An 18,602-nucleotide genomic window follows, 5' to 3' on the forward strand; every position below is an offset into this window, starting at 1 on the left:
CTTGGTGGAAATACATTCTGTAGTTTGTAGCACTCGCGTACATACGGCGTAATTAAGGAAGAAAATAATGCAGTTAAGAAAGTTGAAAGTAATAGAAAATGGATTATAACTGAGGACAGCCGGATAACGACACATGTGTAAATGCCAAGTGAATGTATTGGAAAATTAAATGCCCCTCAATAAATTATGCTAGTGTGAGTTATGGATATAATAAAGCGGTAACAGAGGAGAAATTTAGGTCCAGTGATCCTTATGTAAACGAATAATAAGAATATGACTAATGGTGTTATTACTTAATCTATTCGAGGGTGGTTATAACATCCAACGATTCCGCCAATATCCCGCAGATAGGCCGATTGACGCCTCTCTTGCCTTCTACCCAAGGAACAACCACGAATTTAAAAGCATGTTGAGGAAAATGGCAATACGTTACTTGCCTGCTGGCATGCAGTCAGAGACGTTGCCATGGTAACCTGTAGGTTCGTTGTCGGTCCGTCGGTCACTCAATGCAGAGCATGATACCAGAGGAAAATTGTAAATTTCTCCGTCATGTGAAGAGTAAGGTAAATTATGAGCATAACGAAAGTTGTTTATAATGAAGAGACGTTTCACCTACGGCAAACGAAGTTTACAGAAAATCAATAGTATAAGAGAAAATGGAGGAAAACCATTCTGGTTTTCCTATAACCCCCCGTCTATTCAAAGATTTTAAAATAATATGCATATCGAAACCTTCCCCGGGATGAGTGTACTCTAGATATAAAGTTTGGTTGAGATCAATCCGGCCGTTTCGACGTGATGGTGGAAAAACCATTCTGGTTTTCCTATAAACCCCCCGTGTACTCAAAGATTTTAAAATGATATGCATATCGAAACCTTCCCCGGGATGAGTATACTCTAAATATGATGTTTGGTTGAGATCTATCCAGCCGTTTCGAAGTGATGGTGGAAAAACCATTCTGGTTTTCCTATAAACCCCCGGTCTATTCAAAGATTTTAAAATAATATGCATATCGAAACCTTCCCCGAGATGAGTATACTCTAGATATGAAGTTTAGTTGAGATCTATCCAGCCTTTTCAACGTGATGGTGGAAAAACCATTCTGGTTTTCCTATAAACCCCCCGAGTATTGAAAGATTTTAAAATGATATGCATATCGAAACCATCCCCGGGATGAGTTTACTCTAAATATGAAGTTTGGTTGAGATCTATCCAGCCGTTTCGACGTGATAGTGGAACATACAAACAAACAAACAGACAGACAAACAGACAAACAGACAAACAGACAAACAGACAAACAAACAGACACGAAACGTAAAAACCACGTTGACCTAAAACGGATAAATATCTCAAAAATTGGCAAAACAAAAGAAATTACAGACAGCGGACCCCCTACAATTTTATTTATATAGATTTGTCTACTGAATAAAACATTAAGAGAGAAATGGGTTTGGAATATACATCGTGATTATTTTGAAGTCGATGACAAAACTATAGTGTGCATACGTCATTTTGAGAATAAATCTGAGGTTAGGGAAGACTTTTCTCTAGGTCCAAACTGTGAACCTATTCGTGTTCCTCAAAAAATATGAATTTAGATAGAATGTAATTGATATTGTGATATTCCGTCAGTATCTATGTGTTTTAAAATGTCGAGTGATTTAGATGAAAGCGTATTTTACAATAATATGTACTTGCCTGCGAAAATGCTTGGCTGGATCTTGGAGAATAACAAAACTTATAAGTGTGCCAGTGGAACAATCTGTATACTGTTGCACAGAAGAAATAGTGACTTGGAGGGCTTAGCTGGGTTTGTAACTCAGGGTTTTACAATACCAACACCTTCCGCTTCATGCTGTGGTTATCTGTTATCAAGCAGACAACACCAAACTGAAGCTCGTCCATGTTGTTAAATATCAATGTTTAGAGTCAATAGAGATTTTGCACTCATGCTCTTCAATGTGTACAAAACTATTATATGTTTAGTGTCTGAACGTTTCATTACTAAGGTTAACATCGTTGTGTCAAGCGTTGCTATGCCATATGTCAATATTATGTTAGCATTACCAAGGCCGTTCATTGGTTTAAGATAATCATTTCGGGTGTAGTTGGGCTGAGTGGCTCAGACGGTTAAGGCGTTGGCCTTCTGACCCCAAGTTGGCAGGTTCGATCGTGGTCCAGTCCGGTGATATTTGAAGAGCTCAAATACGTCAGCCTCGTGTCGGTAGATTTACTGGCACGTAAAGGAACTAATCCATGGCTAAATTCCGGCATTTCGATGTCTCCGAAATCCGTAAAAAAGTAGTTAGTTGGACGTAAAGCCAATAACATTATTATTTCGGGTGTACTTTCCTTTCATGGCGTGCTGAATATAAGAAATTGTCCACCACTTCAGAACTAAGGCAACAGGTTATGTGCTCATGAGAGCGAATAGAATGAGGAATCTCGCACCTTAATTTATTTTGAAACATTCAAAATGATGTTTTAAATATCATTCTAACAGTTTTATCATGTATTTCTGTTGAGAATATTTATATATATTCATATGACTCTGGCTGAGCCACCATCAAGTAGCGCCATCTACACGCTACGGTTTTATTTTCCATTCTGACACGTCACGATTGTAATCTTCACGTCTATTGTTTTCACTGCATCCATCTGTGATTTACGTGTGTAATAAATAGTGTCACTCTAATATAAACCGTGCTGACCTTATTACTTTCCGAAAAATCGTGCCTTTTCTACAGGTTATGGGCCCAGGATGCGCGTTTGGAAAGTGATTAAATGCGTAGTGATAAAATACACTGAAAAATAGACGCGTGAAAACATCGCGTCGCGCGTTGTTGGCGAGGTTGAACTAAATATTTAGCCAAGTGTCTTCTGCGAAGAAATAGTGTGTGAAGATGAACACTTCAAGTATGCTGCGCATCGAGACGTTGTCAAAGGACAACTTTGACACGTGGAAAATTCACATGAAGGCTGTGTTAGTAAAAAATCGTACGTGGGCGTACGTAGCTGGGATAAAGGTTAAGCCTGAACCGGTCGGCGAGAACGCGGCCGCAATTGCAGAATGGGAAGAACGTGACAGAGAAGCAATGTCAGATATCATCTTGGCGATTCAACCCTCGGAACTGAAACAGTGGCTGAAATTAGAGTCGGTTTACCAATCGAAGGGGCCCAGCGCGGAAAGCAGATCGTGCTTCAAAGAATGAGTGAAGATGGGGATGTACGCGACCATTTGCGGAGATTTTAAGACGCCGTGGACAAGCTCAATGGTATAGACGTGGCAATCGACGATGATTTGTTAGCCATATAACTTCTGTATAGCTTGCCAGTCAGTTTCGAATACTTTCAGTGCGCGATAGAATCTCGCGACGAACTTCCAAAGCCCGAGGTGTTGCGCATAAAAATTGTCGAAGAAAGTGACGCGAGGAGCAGTGATCGGAACAACATGATGCAAAACTGTGTGAATGTTGAACGGAAACACAGGAATAAGAATTATAGAAAGCCCACAAGCAAAGTCGATAAAGGCGAAAAAGGAGGATCCAGATCACTTCGTTGTTATCGTTGTAAAAAGATAGGCCATAAGGGGAAGGAGTGAAAATCGAGTAAAATGATCATGACAATGCTCACAAGGCCGAAGGAAGTGCCTCGCTGTATATTACTGTACATCAGAACTGAACTCGTGCAAGTTCGTGACGGACCGCGACGCTGATACAGTGTGGTGCCTCGACAGCGGCTGTACATCGCGCATGTGTAAACATCTGGACTATTGTTCACAAGTAGAATCCGATGTTTCTGACGATTTAAAGTTAGCGAACAGTTCTACAACGAAAATAAGTGCCAAATGTGTTGTGACAATGTCGATGAGCTTGATGGTTGTGATAAAAGTTTCAACCTGTGCGATACATTATACCTACCTCATCTGCATACTAATCTACTCTCAGTCGGAACGATCGTAGACAGGGACCACTGCGTAGTGTTTGACAAAATATCCGCTCGAATTACAGATGCGAACGATAGTACCTTGTTCGTTCCACATAGAAACGACGGAATTTATTTCGTTAATTGGTAGTACACCGAAGAACAGGGAAAGATTTCCCGAGCTGAATATACGCGTAAAGGGTCTATTATGGACTGGCACATTCGTTTGGGACATCTAAACATAACGGATCTACCCGAGGCAGTGAAGAATAAAAGGATAGAGGGAATCGAAGTCATTGACACTGAAGAGGATTTCGAATGTGAGATCTGTCTCCAGGGAAAGATGACACGTACCCCTTTTCCGAAGAAGTTCGATAGTAGAATGGGACCAGGGAATTGATTCATTCCGATATTTGTGGCCCTATGAGGGTTTCTTGGAATGGAAACGCGCGTTAACTCCTCAAATTCGTCGACGATGCGACTGGATGATGTGAAGTGCCTTCGTCAGAACAATAAAGTCGTTAATGAGTTTCAGGACTTCAGAAAATATTTGGAATCACGGAGATAAAGATTTTGCAGTCTGATAATGGTACGGAGTACGTGAATTTCCAATTCGACGCACTATTGAAGAGCTGCGGGATCCTACGACGCCTGACGATTCCATGTAACCCGGAACAAAATGGAGTAGCGAAAAAAAAACGTACACTCGTAGACATGGCCAGATGTTTACTAATGCAATCCAGACTTCCTCCTTCTTTCTGGGCAGAGGCTGTTGCAAAAGGAAATTATATTAGGAACAGATGTCCTACAAGTAAACTAGGTGGACGAACTCCTTACGAAGCCTGGACTGTAAAGGTTCAAAATGTTTGTAAATTTGAAAAAAATTGGATGTGAGCTTACTGCCTAAATCGATCGAACACGGTTTAAGAATTTGGAAACCACAGGAATGAAAAGTGGAAATCTCACGTGATGACAAGTTTTGGAAAGGAGACAGAAAAGAGCAAAATACGATCTTGATATTTTCCGAAGTCAGCGCCCAAATGTATGGACCGATATGCAGCGGAAGCACGTACGATTGAACCAACAGTACGTACCAGAAAAAAGTCTCCAGTAAGGCATGGCAAATAAAAGAAACTGGCACAGAACCAAATGTTATCAAAATATCTCGCGTTGTTTATAATCAAGATACAAGGAACATAAAAGAAAAACAATCGAAAAGGAGGACTGCCGCTCGGAAGGGGCTGGCTGAATAATGAAAGAATGATTAAAACACCTCACATAAAAGAATGCAAAAGGAAAACAATAATTCAGGTTATAATGTCCGACAAAACATCCGCATATACGTAAAAGAAAACATTAACTTTGCATGAGGATAAGATATTACCAACATCCCTGGTGATCGGTATGAGCCACCTCTCATAGGTGGTGTGTGACGTACCGATACCGGTTCGCTTAATTGAGCTCCTCTGTCGGCCATGCCTCACGTCTCAGACAGAATCTGGACGTGGCGGTTCTGTTGAGGATTTTAGAGCGCCGACTTATTGAGGTCTGGAGTGCTATCTCTTAACAAGATTATCTAAACTCCATTGGCGTGGGGTGAGGGGAAATGTTGGAACGAAATCGGAACTGGTCACAGTGTTACCTGCGCCCTTTTTAGGGGCGACTAATCTAGCGTTACCTTGGTTTCCGTGTAGCGGGGGCAGGGGGTATCATAGTTGTCCAACGTAGAGATGAGATGATTGGGCTTGCGGATTAGTCCAGAATAGAATTTTCGGGACGTCTTCATTATTATGTTTCTAATCTCATCAATCCTTAGGGATTGATGGATGTCCTGATTCTTTCCAATGCATTGTGCACCCGAGATGAGACTCAGCGCACGGTTTTGGACGCGCTGCACGTTATCCAGGTGGGTTTTGGCTGCCATTCCCCAGACCGCACTGGCATACTCTAAAATTGTTCGAAGGGATGTCTTATACAGCCTGATCCTGTTTTTTAGATTTAGGCCTTGATCGGCTTTCATAATAGGGATAATTTCAGATAAGCGTCTATTCGCTTGAGCCGAAATGGAATTGATGTGTTCTTTGAAAGTGAGTCCTCTGTCTACGATAACACTTAAGTATTTAGTAGCATTTCTCCACCGGATCAATTCGCCAAAAAAGACCAGTGGGAGAGGGTTAGTCCTAGTACGTTCGGGAAATAGGGTTGCATTATTCTTATTAACATTTGTTTCCCCACTTTCGAAGCCATGGTTCGAGAATGGGGAGGGCATCCTGGATGTAATTTAGTACTCTAGGTGGTTGCCAAGAGACAGAGGAAATCGCCGTATCATCAGAATACATGTAGACCTTCGCGTGCATTGACTTAGGTATGTCAGCCATGTACAAATTAAAAATAATCTGAGAGAGAACTCCACCATGGGGAACACCCGCCAGGATCTTGCGGGGGCTCGACAGGGTTTCGTCTACTTGGATCTGAAATTTCCGGTCTGAAAGATGGCTTTTGAATATTTGAATCATGTAAGAATGGATACCTAATGTGTTAAGTTTAAATATGAGACCTTCATGCCATACCTTCTCAAACGCACGCGATATGTCTAGAAAACAGACTCCCTTGTGCCTTCTATCATTGAAGGTTTTAGTGATTTCCTCTGTAAGAGTCATGAGTTGGTGGACCGTAGAGTGCTTACTTCGGAAGCCAAATTGTTCATCGTTGATTATGTTACTATCTTCAATGATGGTGTTTAGCCTGCTGAGTAGGAGTGTTTCAAATAATTTTGATAAAATGGATAGAAGAGAGATTGGTCTGTAGTTTTGTGAGAACGCCGCGTCTGCGAGGAGGATCAGGATGACCTTGGCTGTTCTCCATGAAGTGAGAAAGCCATATCGGAATATGGTATTGAAGAGTTTGGTGATGAATGTGAGTGACTTTCTTGCAAGTTTTTTCGGAAAGGATGCAGAGGTGTTATCCAAACCTGGAGTTTTCTGTTTTTGAGTTTAAGAATAGCTGAATGAAGTTCACGGGTGAAATGAATTTGAAGTTGAAGAGAAGACTGGTGTTCCCAAGCTCTCCGACCTCATCCTCAACTTGATGTGTGAATTCATCATCAGAAGGGTGATCTTTGGGGACGCATGTGTTTTCTAGTGTGTCAGCAAGTGCATTTGCTTTGTCCAGGTCTGTTTAGGCCAATTAATCCTAGTAGTCCATGAAGAGAGGGGATGCCAGTCCGTTTTCTAGTGAATTTCTTAGTCATCCTATGAAGAGAGTTGTCAGCCACGTTCAACTCAGCTAGTCTGGATTTCCAGGCATTTATCTCCTGATGTTTAATAAGTAGAAGGAGGTTTCTCCTTTTCCTGTTCCATTTGACTTTGATGTAGGGATCGCGAGTATTCTGCCAGAGTTTCCTGGTATTGTTTTTTTATTTTAATTTGGTCCAGAATTTCTTTGGGCAATGTGTCCTTTCTGGACTGTACCACTGCCGGTCCCACGGCGGTTGATTCAGCGGCCGAAATAATGGTGTTGATTATTTCGGTCACGAGGGCATCTATTTCTTCAGGATCTTTCACACTGGGATTGCCATTTACTGTATATGAGTGTTTATGTACTCTCTGAAGTGAAGCCGGTTAGTTTTGCGATTGAAAAGTGGGATGTATAGAGGCGTGATAGAGGAAGGGAAGGAAAGGGTCATGAGTACTGGGAGGTGGTCTGAATCGAAAGAACGATAGAAGTTATTTCACTCCTGTCCTTTGACAGTAGCTCTTAGGGGCCTTTTATTGTTGATTTTATTAGTGTTTTGATTTTTAAATGGGTTTGTATGTGTTGTACATACGTTTTAATTGTTGTTGACTCTGGCGCAGAGACCACCGGACCACCAAGGGGACCAACCCAGGGAGAGGACCCGCACCGCACCCCTCCCCCCATAGTTTTTCCCTGCTATCCTCCGTTTATTGAAATCTTTGTTTTGTACATATTTACATTTCCATTGAATTCTTTACAATTTTGTTAATTATTTTGTTGTTTTTGTTGAGCTTCTGCTTTGGCTAGAGCCTTTGAATCCGTTCTTGCTGTTTGTATTTGCAACATATTTTGTCAATTCTGAATCGAACCTAGAATTATGCCTTAGATACCATGCAAATACGGAGGTAATTAGAGGATGCATCCTAATCAGTATATGAGCTGTAACATTCAATATAAGGAACACAATCCTTAGTCGGGATAGTAAAACTCAAAAATGAGGTTAGCGAAATTCACAGAATGGAATAGCTCATTCCTGCAGGAGATCAAAGATATTCTAACGGAGATGACGGTTATCACAAGAACATTAGTAGGACAAAACAGATAGTAAAGTGTCAAGAAAAGGTTTCTTGGCTCATCTCTTTCTGACTTTTAAAATCTCCGATCAAGCTTATGTCATTTAAATCCATCTCTTCACTGACAGCTCGAAACTCACCACATAGTTGAGCACCTGGCCCTTCGTACTCCCAAGTCTTCCCATCCCATCGTTTGCAACATTTTCGTAACACTACTCCTTTGTTGGAAATCACCCAGAATCGTGTTGCTTTCCCTTTGATGTTTTCCACTTCTCGTATCAAAGAGTCCTGGTGTGAGTCCATGGCCAGACTACACTAAGGCCATGACACTGAAACTTGGCAACACTGTTCTGCTTCTCTTTGGCGTATTACTTGTAACATACGGGAAGTCAACATTCAATGATGTTTTCTCAAATAAAACGTTGGTGGAAGAGCAGTTTTCATTGGATACATATAAAACAAGGTGAAAATTGAAATAAATTCGGCAATGTAAATATGGGAATAAACAAACATATGGCTACAACTAGAAAAAAACAATACAATCCTATGTCTATCAAAATCCTTTTGTTTTTTTACATTGGGAATCAACTTACAAAATCAGTTTTTTTTTTTTTTTGCCAGAACTTTTAACCATAGCATCAGCATCATTAACATGTTTTGTGCAGTTGTATCAAAATATTTGCATAATAGGGTAAAAATGGGCAGAGAAGTTCATATAGGGGTTTTTCACAATATGAACAGCACTCCCTTGTAACACTTACACTTAGCCTAGCAAGCTGAATAAATAGGTACACACTTCTGATTCTTACTCTGAAGGAATGCTACTTGATATTCCTCAGAGATTAAAATCTGCATGATCTTATATACACTTGTACACACATTTAAGAGCAATTCTGATGGGACCGATAAACTACCTCTGTTTAAGCTATTAAACATGTCATTTTCCACTGTTTCATTTGGTATGTTCGAGATAGAGTACCTGCAATTATGATTACTGGCTACCTTAAAAGCTGCCTAATCTGAAATGTAAATGACAAGAAACATGTTATCGAAGTCTACTTCTGTTTCATTTACTTTAACTAGCACACTGGAAGATTCTTTGCATATATCTACTGTATCTCATCAGTTATGTTCAATGAATCTTGATCGAATTCAAACTTGTTCTTGCTTAAATGTATTTCTTTATATTTTGCGGACCTTAATACTAACAAACACTGCACTCTTATCTTCTTCTCAGCTTCAAAAACTTGTAAAACAGATACATTATAATTGGCAACACACAACTGTCTATAAGAACTAAATCTCTTCTCAAGGTAGATCTAAACCAAAGCTTATAAACTCAATCATGATACTTGTTGTTTGTATGAGAGCCCTGAAAGTGTCTACTAAAAGGCGAAAGGTATTTCAAGGTCATACTAAACCATGTCCTCAACCAATTCACGAATTCTTCAAGAAACTGTAATCTGATATCATCTCTTGATGTGAATGGAGAAGCATCCACTTCTCTCTTTCTGCTTCCAATTGACTTTCTCTTAATGTTCATAACTGTCCACCGTCTATTAAACAAGTTAATAAAATATTCTAATTCAGAATAGGTAGGGCCGTATCCTCATAGACGCGCAAGTTGCATCCGAACAGTCCACACGCCATTAATTCACCTGCATTTTCTTCTCAGTTATTTTTCTTAATCCTTATGGTGTAGAACGTATGCACAAATTATTGAATAACCTGTGAACGAAAATGGTTCGTTTTTTCAGAGAGAGAAGATAGATTAGATCACTTTCAGAAAAACTGATATTTCTTTCCCGTTTCGAAAGCATTTACAAACAACAGAATGCTGTTGTTTATTTGGTTACGCACATATGACCCCAGGCAAACTAAAAATGAATTTCCCATTCACATTTTGTAACACGGTAGAATGTGTACACATTGCTCTTTGTTAAATAGAATTCTGAATGAAAACATTCCTAATTTTAGTTTAGCCCATTAAATTAAAACGGAAAAAACTCTGTGCTTTAGCACAGTAGTTTCCGTGAAGTTTTAGTGTTGATATTTCAGGTGAATGTGTAATATTAATTGAAAAACTGTGTGTAATTTATTGAAATTATAAACTTAAAAAGGTTCCATTACTTCACTAATGAGTGGGTAAAGAGAACCACTGTGACAAGTCTTGTGTTTCACTTTCACTTGCGTTATTTTAATGATAGAAGGAATCTACGGTGAGATCGAGGTAGTTTCGCACTGGTTCCGCTTGTTGTCACTCTGGGAACGCATGTGGAACGCCAACAATAGAAAGGACTAATAGCTTAATAATAGCCCTAATGGTTTTGGTTTTATGTCGCACACTACCTACTTTTACGGTTTTCGGAAACGCCTAGGTGCCGGAATTTTGTTCCGCAGGAGTTCTTTAACGTGCCAGTAAATCTACTGAAACGAGGCTGACGTATCTGTGTACCTTCAAATACCACCGTACAGAGCCAGGATCGAACCCGTCAAGTTAGGGTCAGAAGGCCAGCGCCTCAACCATCTGAACCATCAAACCGCGCAGAAGAAGAGAAAATGGTCTGATACAATCTAAAATAGAGAAAACTGAGATACGTAGAAATATGAAGTCAACATCCCTGGCCATACAATATTTTGGTTAGTGGTTTGACATTCTAGCAAACAGAGGATTTCACAGGCACGGAGACGGAAAAGAAGTAGTACTGGGTAGGTAGCAGCCCCGAAATTTGCCTCGTGTGAAAATGAGGAACCACGAAAAACCAACTTCGGTGATGTGATGATAAAACTGGAATCCACCACTAAAATCATGCTCACAGTCACACTGTTCCTCCAAAATTATTTATTTTGATACGATGTGACAATTGAATAGATTTTTCTAAAACACAACATGTCAAAAAAATAGAGTTTTGAGATATACAAAAATAACTATTTAAAGCCAGTATATAAAAAAGTAATTAACAAAGCCCCCAACTAACGGATAGAGGAAGTTACTGTCAGCGTTCTTCTATGAAAACAAAATATTGGTTTTCAATGTCTTGACTTAGATTAAGGTTTTCTGCTACCGCGACGTATTTTGCAAATAATGGGAAATTACTTTTAACTTTTCACACAGTAATTTATTCTAGTCCAATAATTTACATGATCTGAACTAAAATAAATTTAATCATGATATGGTTTGGGATTCATTTTCAGTACCGGTTGTTTCAGATTGTGGAGATTAATTTATAACAGATGTAGCAGTATATTAACAGGAAGATCAATCTGGAATGACTGATGAAAATTAGAATAAGAGGGTACGGTAATTCTGTGGACTGCCGGTAAGTCTGTAGTTGATGGACAGGGGTGATTTTTATAGTAATAAATTCTTCCTTATAATCATTGTCGGTGGAGTTTAGGATGATTAAATGCGTTTCTGTCCCTTCGATTTAATCATTTTGATCCAGAACTGGTCCAAGAATATCGAATAATAATTTCCTACATTCTTTCATTGCATTATTAGAAATGGGAGTTGGAAAATAATGAGTCTGTGTTAGTAGTACATGGGGCAGTGTAAATAGTTTAACTATTAGGGATATATTTAAAGGTTCGGAAAGAATGTTATGAGAATTGGAATCGATATTTGTCAAGAAGAAAATTACTGAAGTCGGGAAATGATATTACTGAGGGTTTGTTCACAACTATGAACTTATTAATCATCAATGGACACACATGGAATGAATAGGGCATTATATTAGGTATGTGATGGAATAAAGGATGATTACGATTAATAATAATTGTACCGGGAGGTACACCTCAACTCCGCTTATTTAAAAGAAGCGCCTTAAGGAACGCTATCTCTCTAACAAAACGCGAAACACCTACGGCATGTAGTTAGGACTTTGACCTGAAAATGTCACCATTGAAGTACTGAGTAACTGTGTTATTGTGAAGTTGCCTAAACTGATTGGATTTATTTGCTTTGTGTTTTTTACTTCAAGAAGTTTGAACTTTTCTCCTTATATGCCATTACAAAACGCTGAGGTAATGCACTCTGGTGCAAGGTAAAAGACTCAATCACTACTGATCTGCATTTAGGGCAGTCGCCCAGGTGGCAGATTCCCTATCTGTTGTTTTCCTAGCCTTTTCTTAAATGACCGCAAAGAAATTGGAAATTTATTGAACATCTCCCTTGGTAAGTTATTCCAATCCCTAACTCCCCTTCCTATGAACGAATATTTGCAGGAATTTTTCCTCTTGAATTCCAATTTTATCTTCATATTGTGATCTTTCCTACTTTTAAAGACACACAAACTAAATTAACTTTCATTTATGTTGTTATTTCAAGGTTTGCAACACTTCTTTCTCATTCCTCCAGTTTTGAATCTGCCCAATAAGGAATTTTTTGTAATTGTTTCTCAGGCTATCACAGGCTTCTTGTTGGTTTTTGGGTGTAACTTTTGATTCTGCCAATAAAATTGAGAGGGTGTGTCCGGACTAGTCCAGAACCCTCTAGAACCGTCCCCTTGGGTATATAAGCTGCGGCTTTTCTGGCTACCTTGTCTTTTGATCGCCGTATTTCTGAGAGTGTGTGTGTTAAGACAGGAGGCGAGGCGCTTCATTCTTCGCCAGGCAGTCAATCAGCCAAGGTAATGACCACCAGTCTAATTTTTCTGTAGCTACATCCGCAGACTTACACGAGGGGAAGGTTCAAATTTCTAATTATGTAACCTCCTGTTTTCTAAAATGTAAACCTTTTTTTCCGCTAATGTAAAATTTCATAAATTCTTTAAAATGTAAATCGGGGATAGAGAGTGCGTTACCCTTTTGAGTTCCCTTTGATTTAATTTGAGGTAACTAGGATTTTGTAACCTTTTCTCTTTTCTGTAAAGTATTAAATGAATCCACATTCTAGTCGCCTCAGTAGTTTGGGATTAGCCTCTGCATCATCGGGCCGAGAGCCCAATTAGGGTTTTAATTTTCTAGGAGTGCAAGGGTATGCCTCCATTCATTTTGTGTTCGGGGCAGTAATTTAACCTGTTCTTTTTTCCACAAAGGCCCATTAGTTTGGGTAATTGATACCCCTGTGTAAATATTGTAAAAGTGTAAGATGGGCCTAGAGAGGTCAGAAATGTATAAGATATTTTATGAAATGTTGCCTTGAGTAAGAATTTGAGCGTCGTCTCCTTGATTAATGCTGGAGATCATGTAAGCTCTTTTCTGAGATTTCTGTAATAGTGAGGGGTGCCTCTGGAAGGCCATAGATTGTAACTTTTGGAGCAAAGTGCTCTTGAATTTGGGAATTTCTATCCTTGTCTAAATAATACCACTTTTGAATTGTAAATGTGTAAACTAGGGACTTGAAGCCCAAAGTTGTTAAGTCCCTATTCTGGGGTTCTCTATTTTAATATCCAAATTTGTCATTGTTATTTCAATAAGTAAAAATTTGTTAAGTTTGTTTTTTGAAAGGAAATATAACTTTCATTTAAAGTTTTAAAATTAATTTTTGATATTGTAGTTAGACCCATTCAAGCCCACACCTTCTTTCACCTCTCTGCGTCCCACAGATACCCCGGAACAATAATAATCATAATACGGTAACTGTTATTATATCAAACACAATGGCAGGTGTAAGGAGATTTGGAAATGAAAAGTATTGAAAAGGAAAGGACTGGTAAATTGGTCCATAACAGGGCGAGATTTGAAACTTGTTGGGGCCAAAGAGAAGGCACGATATATCAATTTACCAAGTCTTTACAAATGAAATTATGTTTGGATGAGTAAATCTGCTCTGGCTGGCTTGCTGGGCTGGCCTTCTAGTAACGTGGACTCGGTTGGACTCGTTCAGTGTTGTAATTGTTAGCCGTGCGTCACGACGACCTCACTACCTCAAGATGGCAGCATTACTGCATCACTCGATATCAAGGTAACACATTGGTCCTTGCCCTTTATAATGAGATATTAAAAACTATCATCGCGTGCCTTGTTTAGCAATCCCTTTCGTACGTACCTTCATGTATTTGCTACGCACCCCGGCTCAGGTACGGTACCGGAACTACAGACGTATTCTATGTCAAAACAATAAAACATAACATGAGTGCATGTGTTACTTACCTAGTCGTGTAAGTGAGCTCACAGCACATAGAGTAGTTAGACCTCAGTAAGCTGCTGCATCAGTCTATTGGAGAATGAGACAAATGAGCGCAGGTTTACGAGAATGAGAACCAGGTCCTACTACTCTGCTAACACTGTCACTTGTTACAAGGCCTTCATAGCATTAATTTTTTTACAATTTGCTTAACGTCTCACCGACACAGAAAAGTCTTATGGCTAGGAGTGGAAAGGAAGTGGCTGTGGCCTTAATTAAGGTACAGGGCCGATGACTTCGATGTTAGGCCCTTGTAAACAACAAGCATCATCATCATCATCAATTAAGGTAGAGCCCCAGCATTTCCCTGGTATGAAAATGGGAACCACAGAAAACCATTTTGAGGGCTGCCGACATTGGGTTCGAACCCCACGGCCAACTCGCACGGTCGTGGCATTAAAGAGGATAGTGTTTCTATTATAACGTCTTTACGAAAGGAATTACAACACAACTAAATGAAGTTTAGGAATTCTTCAAAAATAAACAGAGTAATATTTGCAATTACATAAACGTGGAACTTTGAGTGAAACACCGTTTCCTCTAGTTTTTTATTAAATTCTAATATAATACCTACTTTCTAGCAAGAAAGGGGAAAGGAACAACAGCTATTTTAGGCGATAAATTTAGTTCTCTAAAACAATATAAAATTCCTATCGTCGTAATCAGTATATTCTGTGCACTACTTTTCTTTTTAAATTGTTTATTCTATGTTCCTCTTGTTTTACTTACTTATCAACTAGTTTACCCATTCCTAGGCGTAGGTTTTCAGATATGAGTGAGGTATGGACCACCAGGAGATTTGACCTGCGATCTGTTAACGTAAAGTGTGACTTTAATTCTTTAATTTTATTTATTTGGTAGTTCACTTTCCGGGCACCCAACACTGATTGTACATTTTGTATACCTGCAGCTATATTTACTGATGAAATTCTTTATATTACATGAGTCGGAGTAATCAGTAATGTCTGACTTAATTCGTTTCAAAGTTTAGTCATAAACATATTTATTCTTATTCAGAATACATTGGTTTTAGTTAATTAAAAATATGCATAAGAATTAAGGTGTTTTGCTAGGATCTCTTCCTTATTTTCTTCTCAGGATGTATATTTATTCCCCAAGCATTTAACAGTCCGGAAGCAGTAATTGAAGACGAGGAACTTCTCGTTAGCAGCTTAGTTAAGTGCAGAAACTTTTGTATAAGTTAATAAGGTGAAGGTTGAATACCAATACAATCATTATTTGTTATTACTTGTTTATAATATCACCAACTCTCGGTAAAGAACATTGTACACATACAGGGTGTCTCAAGAGGAATGGTCAATATACAGGGATATGACAGGTACGATCATTTGAAGCAAAAAACTTCATATGGACACGTTTAATGTACAGTAGATGTGGGCTAGTGGTGCACACGTATGTGTCTTGCCCACCCAACCTCTTTGACGTTTTGAAATGGGCACAAGTTTTCCGCATTAATGTTCACCACACACGTGTTCCTGGGACATTGATATGCACAGAAAGTCACCGTGTGCTGTTAGTAGGACTACGCTGCACTATTTCAACAATGTGTTGACCGGGCGAGTTGGCCGTGCGTGTAGAGGCGCGCGGCTGTGAGCTTGCATCCGGGAGATAGTAGGTTCGAATCCCACTATCGGCAGCCCTGAAGATGGTTTTCCGTGGTTTCCCATTTTCACACCAGGCAAATGCTGGGGCTGTACCTTAATTAAGGCCACGGCCGCTTCCTTCCAACTCCTAGGCCTTTCCTATCCCATCGTCGCCATAAGACCTATCTGTGTCGGTGCGACGTAAAGCCCCTAGCAAAAAAAAAAAAACAAAAAAAAACAATGTGTTGCTGTTCCTGCACAGCTCGTTGAAGTACACGTTCGGAAGAAAATTGGGGACATGGAAGAATTCCTGTTTCATGCACTGTGCTGAAAACTCTGGTAAACACTCTACGATCAGGAAATCGACGTGTCGGAAAGCGCCGACGGTAATCCTGGACAACAGCAGAATCCGTAAACATACGCCATATCTGCATATTCTTCATCAGTGCAGATGTGTGGCATTAGAGCCAGTCCGTGTACAAACACAGTTAACCGATGTTCCTCTCTGATACAGTCTCAATCCCGCGCACTACTTCACTCACAATACACCATAGCCAACTGCGCGTTCAACAGGCTAGATTAAAGACAGAAGGACATCCCGAATTAGAGATTGAAAGCAACGAGGTAGGTTGGACTAAAGTAAAAGGACAAGTAGGTTGGATGGGTGAGACACATACAGTACGTGCACGCCACTTGCCCGAAAACAAATGTACGTCAAATGTGTTCAATCTCGGTAAGCATTCGGAACAGGGCACATGTCCATATGACGTATTTTGCTGTGCTTAGTGGTTAAACACTTTTAGTTCAGGAACATGAATTATCATTTTGTTTGATAATTCCATAAATATCATAACTTCATAATTGCAGAAACATATTTATTCATATTCAGGATACATTAGTTTTAGTTCATTAAAAGTATTCATAAGAATTAAGGTGTTTTGCCAGGATCTTCTCCTTACTTTCTTCTCAGGACGTATATTTATTCCCCATGCATTCAACTTCTGGCCTCGTACGCGAAGCTGTACGTCTAAAACACATAAGAAATTGCATATAAAACTTTGTTTTACGCTTTTTTTCCTTTACATTTCTTAAGATCAGTGTTTCCAGAAATGGATTATCGTTGGCAGTAATAAAATTGGATTTTGAACATGAATAATAAAATCAAACGTCACTGCCGAACACTTTGTCTAATATTATATTGTACAGTACATAATATATAACATACTCCTGTGGTTTGTTTCCGTAAACGTACACTAGAAGTCATATTAAAGCTCCTATTACTGGAACTCCGACACATTTTTTGAAAATATTATTTCTAAGTAGAGTACTGGATGTCCGTCTTCTAGAGTATCTCACAAGTAATTTGTGAGAGAGTGATGATGATGATAAAAATAATAATATAATAATAATAATGGCGTGTGAACTCCGCAGAGGCCTGGTGCAGGTTTTTTCGACTAGGCTCCTTAAGGGCGACCTGCGCAGCTATGAGGAAGTGTCCACACTTAAGATGATTTGTAATGCTGAAGGCGGCACACACACCCAGCCCCCGAGTCATCGGAATTAAACAACAAGGGTTAAAATCCCCGACCCGCACGGGCATTCAACAAAGGACGATTTGGACAAAAGGCCTGCACGCTAACCATTTATCCATGGAGCCAGACTGTGAGGTATTTATTCTTTATCCTATGACCTCAGTTACTAAGACACAAACATTCCATTTACGTACAACAGGAGATTCTCAACCAGCACGGAAACACGTAGTGATTGAAGACATCCAAATAGGAATGGCATAAGACGGGGCATCTGGATGTTAAAGTAGGCCGAGTTCATATGTGCATGACACAGGTCACACCGATGACCCTACTGAATAATGAAAAGCGTGGCAGTAGGACAAGAAAGAACAGAAGGGAAAAATATATGAATAAGAAAGAAAAAAAGAAAGAAATGCTAAGAATTATTGACGAAGTCATGATGTACTATCCAGATCTGACGCCAGTCCCACAGTCTAGGGGTAGCGATCCACGAGACTCCGTGTTTAAATCCCGGCAAATTCATGGATATTCATCTGAATGTGAGGGTTTTTTCGAGGTCCACTCACCCTAAGTGTGAACAGTTGAGGAGCTACATGAGAAGCGTTCTCGGTTCACAAAACCAAGAATAAAGGCCGAGAGGATTCATCGCCCTGACTACGCGTCATCTGTAATGAGGTGGAGCAGCGGTCTCTTGGTAGACATGTACCGCATGTGCAAGGAGGTGTTCTTGATCTCAAACGTACAAACATTGACTCACGGTTACTCCCGAATTCAATTTAGAAGCACATACTGACTGGAATGCCCCTTTCGTTCCCCTATCACTTTCATCCAAACCAAGTGTCTGCTTATTTGAAGATAAATTGCATGGAGTGTTGGAGAGAATAACAGTGAGGGTGGAGTTTCCACGAAAATTGAGATTGTCCAGGCTGCATGTATGTCATGGTCCAAGTCATCATGTAACACAGTGTTCTGTAGTGAGGGATGAAAATATGGGAACCAAGGGATATAAAGACAATTATAACAGTTGATGCGACGATCGAAATGACTGCGTTACATGGAAAAAATTATCAGTGGACTAACTACATGTATTGAAGTGATCTCGTGTCC

The 18,602-nt window shown here is 39.6% G+C and overlaps 1 protein-coding gene across 1 annotated transcript in view; it reads right to left on the reverse strand.

Moving 5' to 3' along the window:
* Positions 1 to 16,832: 16,832 nt before the first annotated feature.
* Positions 16,833 to 18,602, reverse strand: part of LOC136867312 (general odorant-binding protein 19d-like) — a 37,353-nt gene continuing 35,583 nt past the window's right edge. Inside the window, exon 6 of the mRNA XM_068227072.1 lies at positions 16,833 to 16,990. Coding sequence (XP_068083173.1) covers positions 16,958 to 16,990 — 33 coding nt within the window. The 3' untranslated portion in view covers positions 16,833 to 16,957. The remainder of the gene's footprint in view (positions 16,991 to 18,602) is intronic.

The sequence above is a fragment of the Anabrus simplex genome, chromosome 3, assembly GCF_040414725.1.
Source record: "Anabrus simplex isolate iqAnaSimp1 chromosome 3, ASM4041472v1, whole genome shotgun sequence".
In the NCBI taxonomy this organism is placed as follows: Eukaryota; Metazoa; Arthropoda; class Insecta; order Orthoptera; family Tettigoniidae; genus Anabrus; species Anabrus simplex.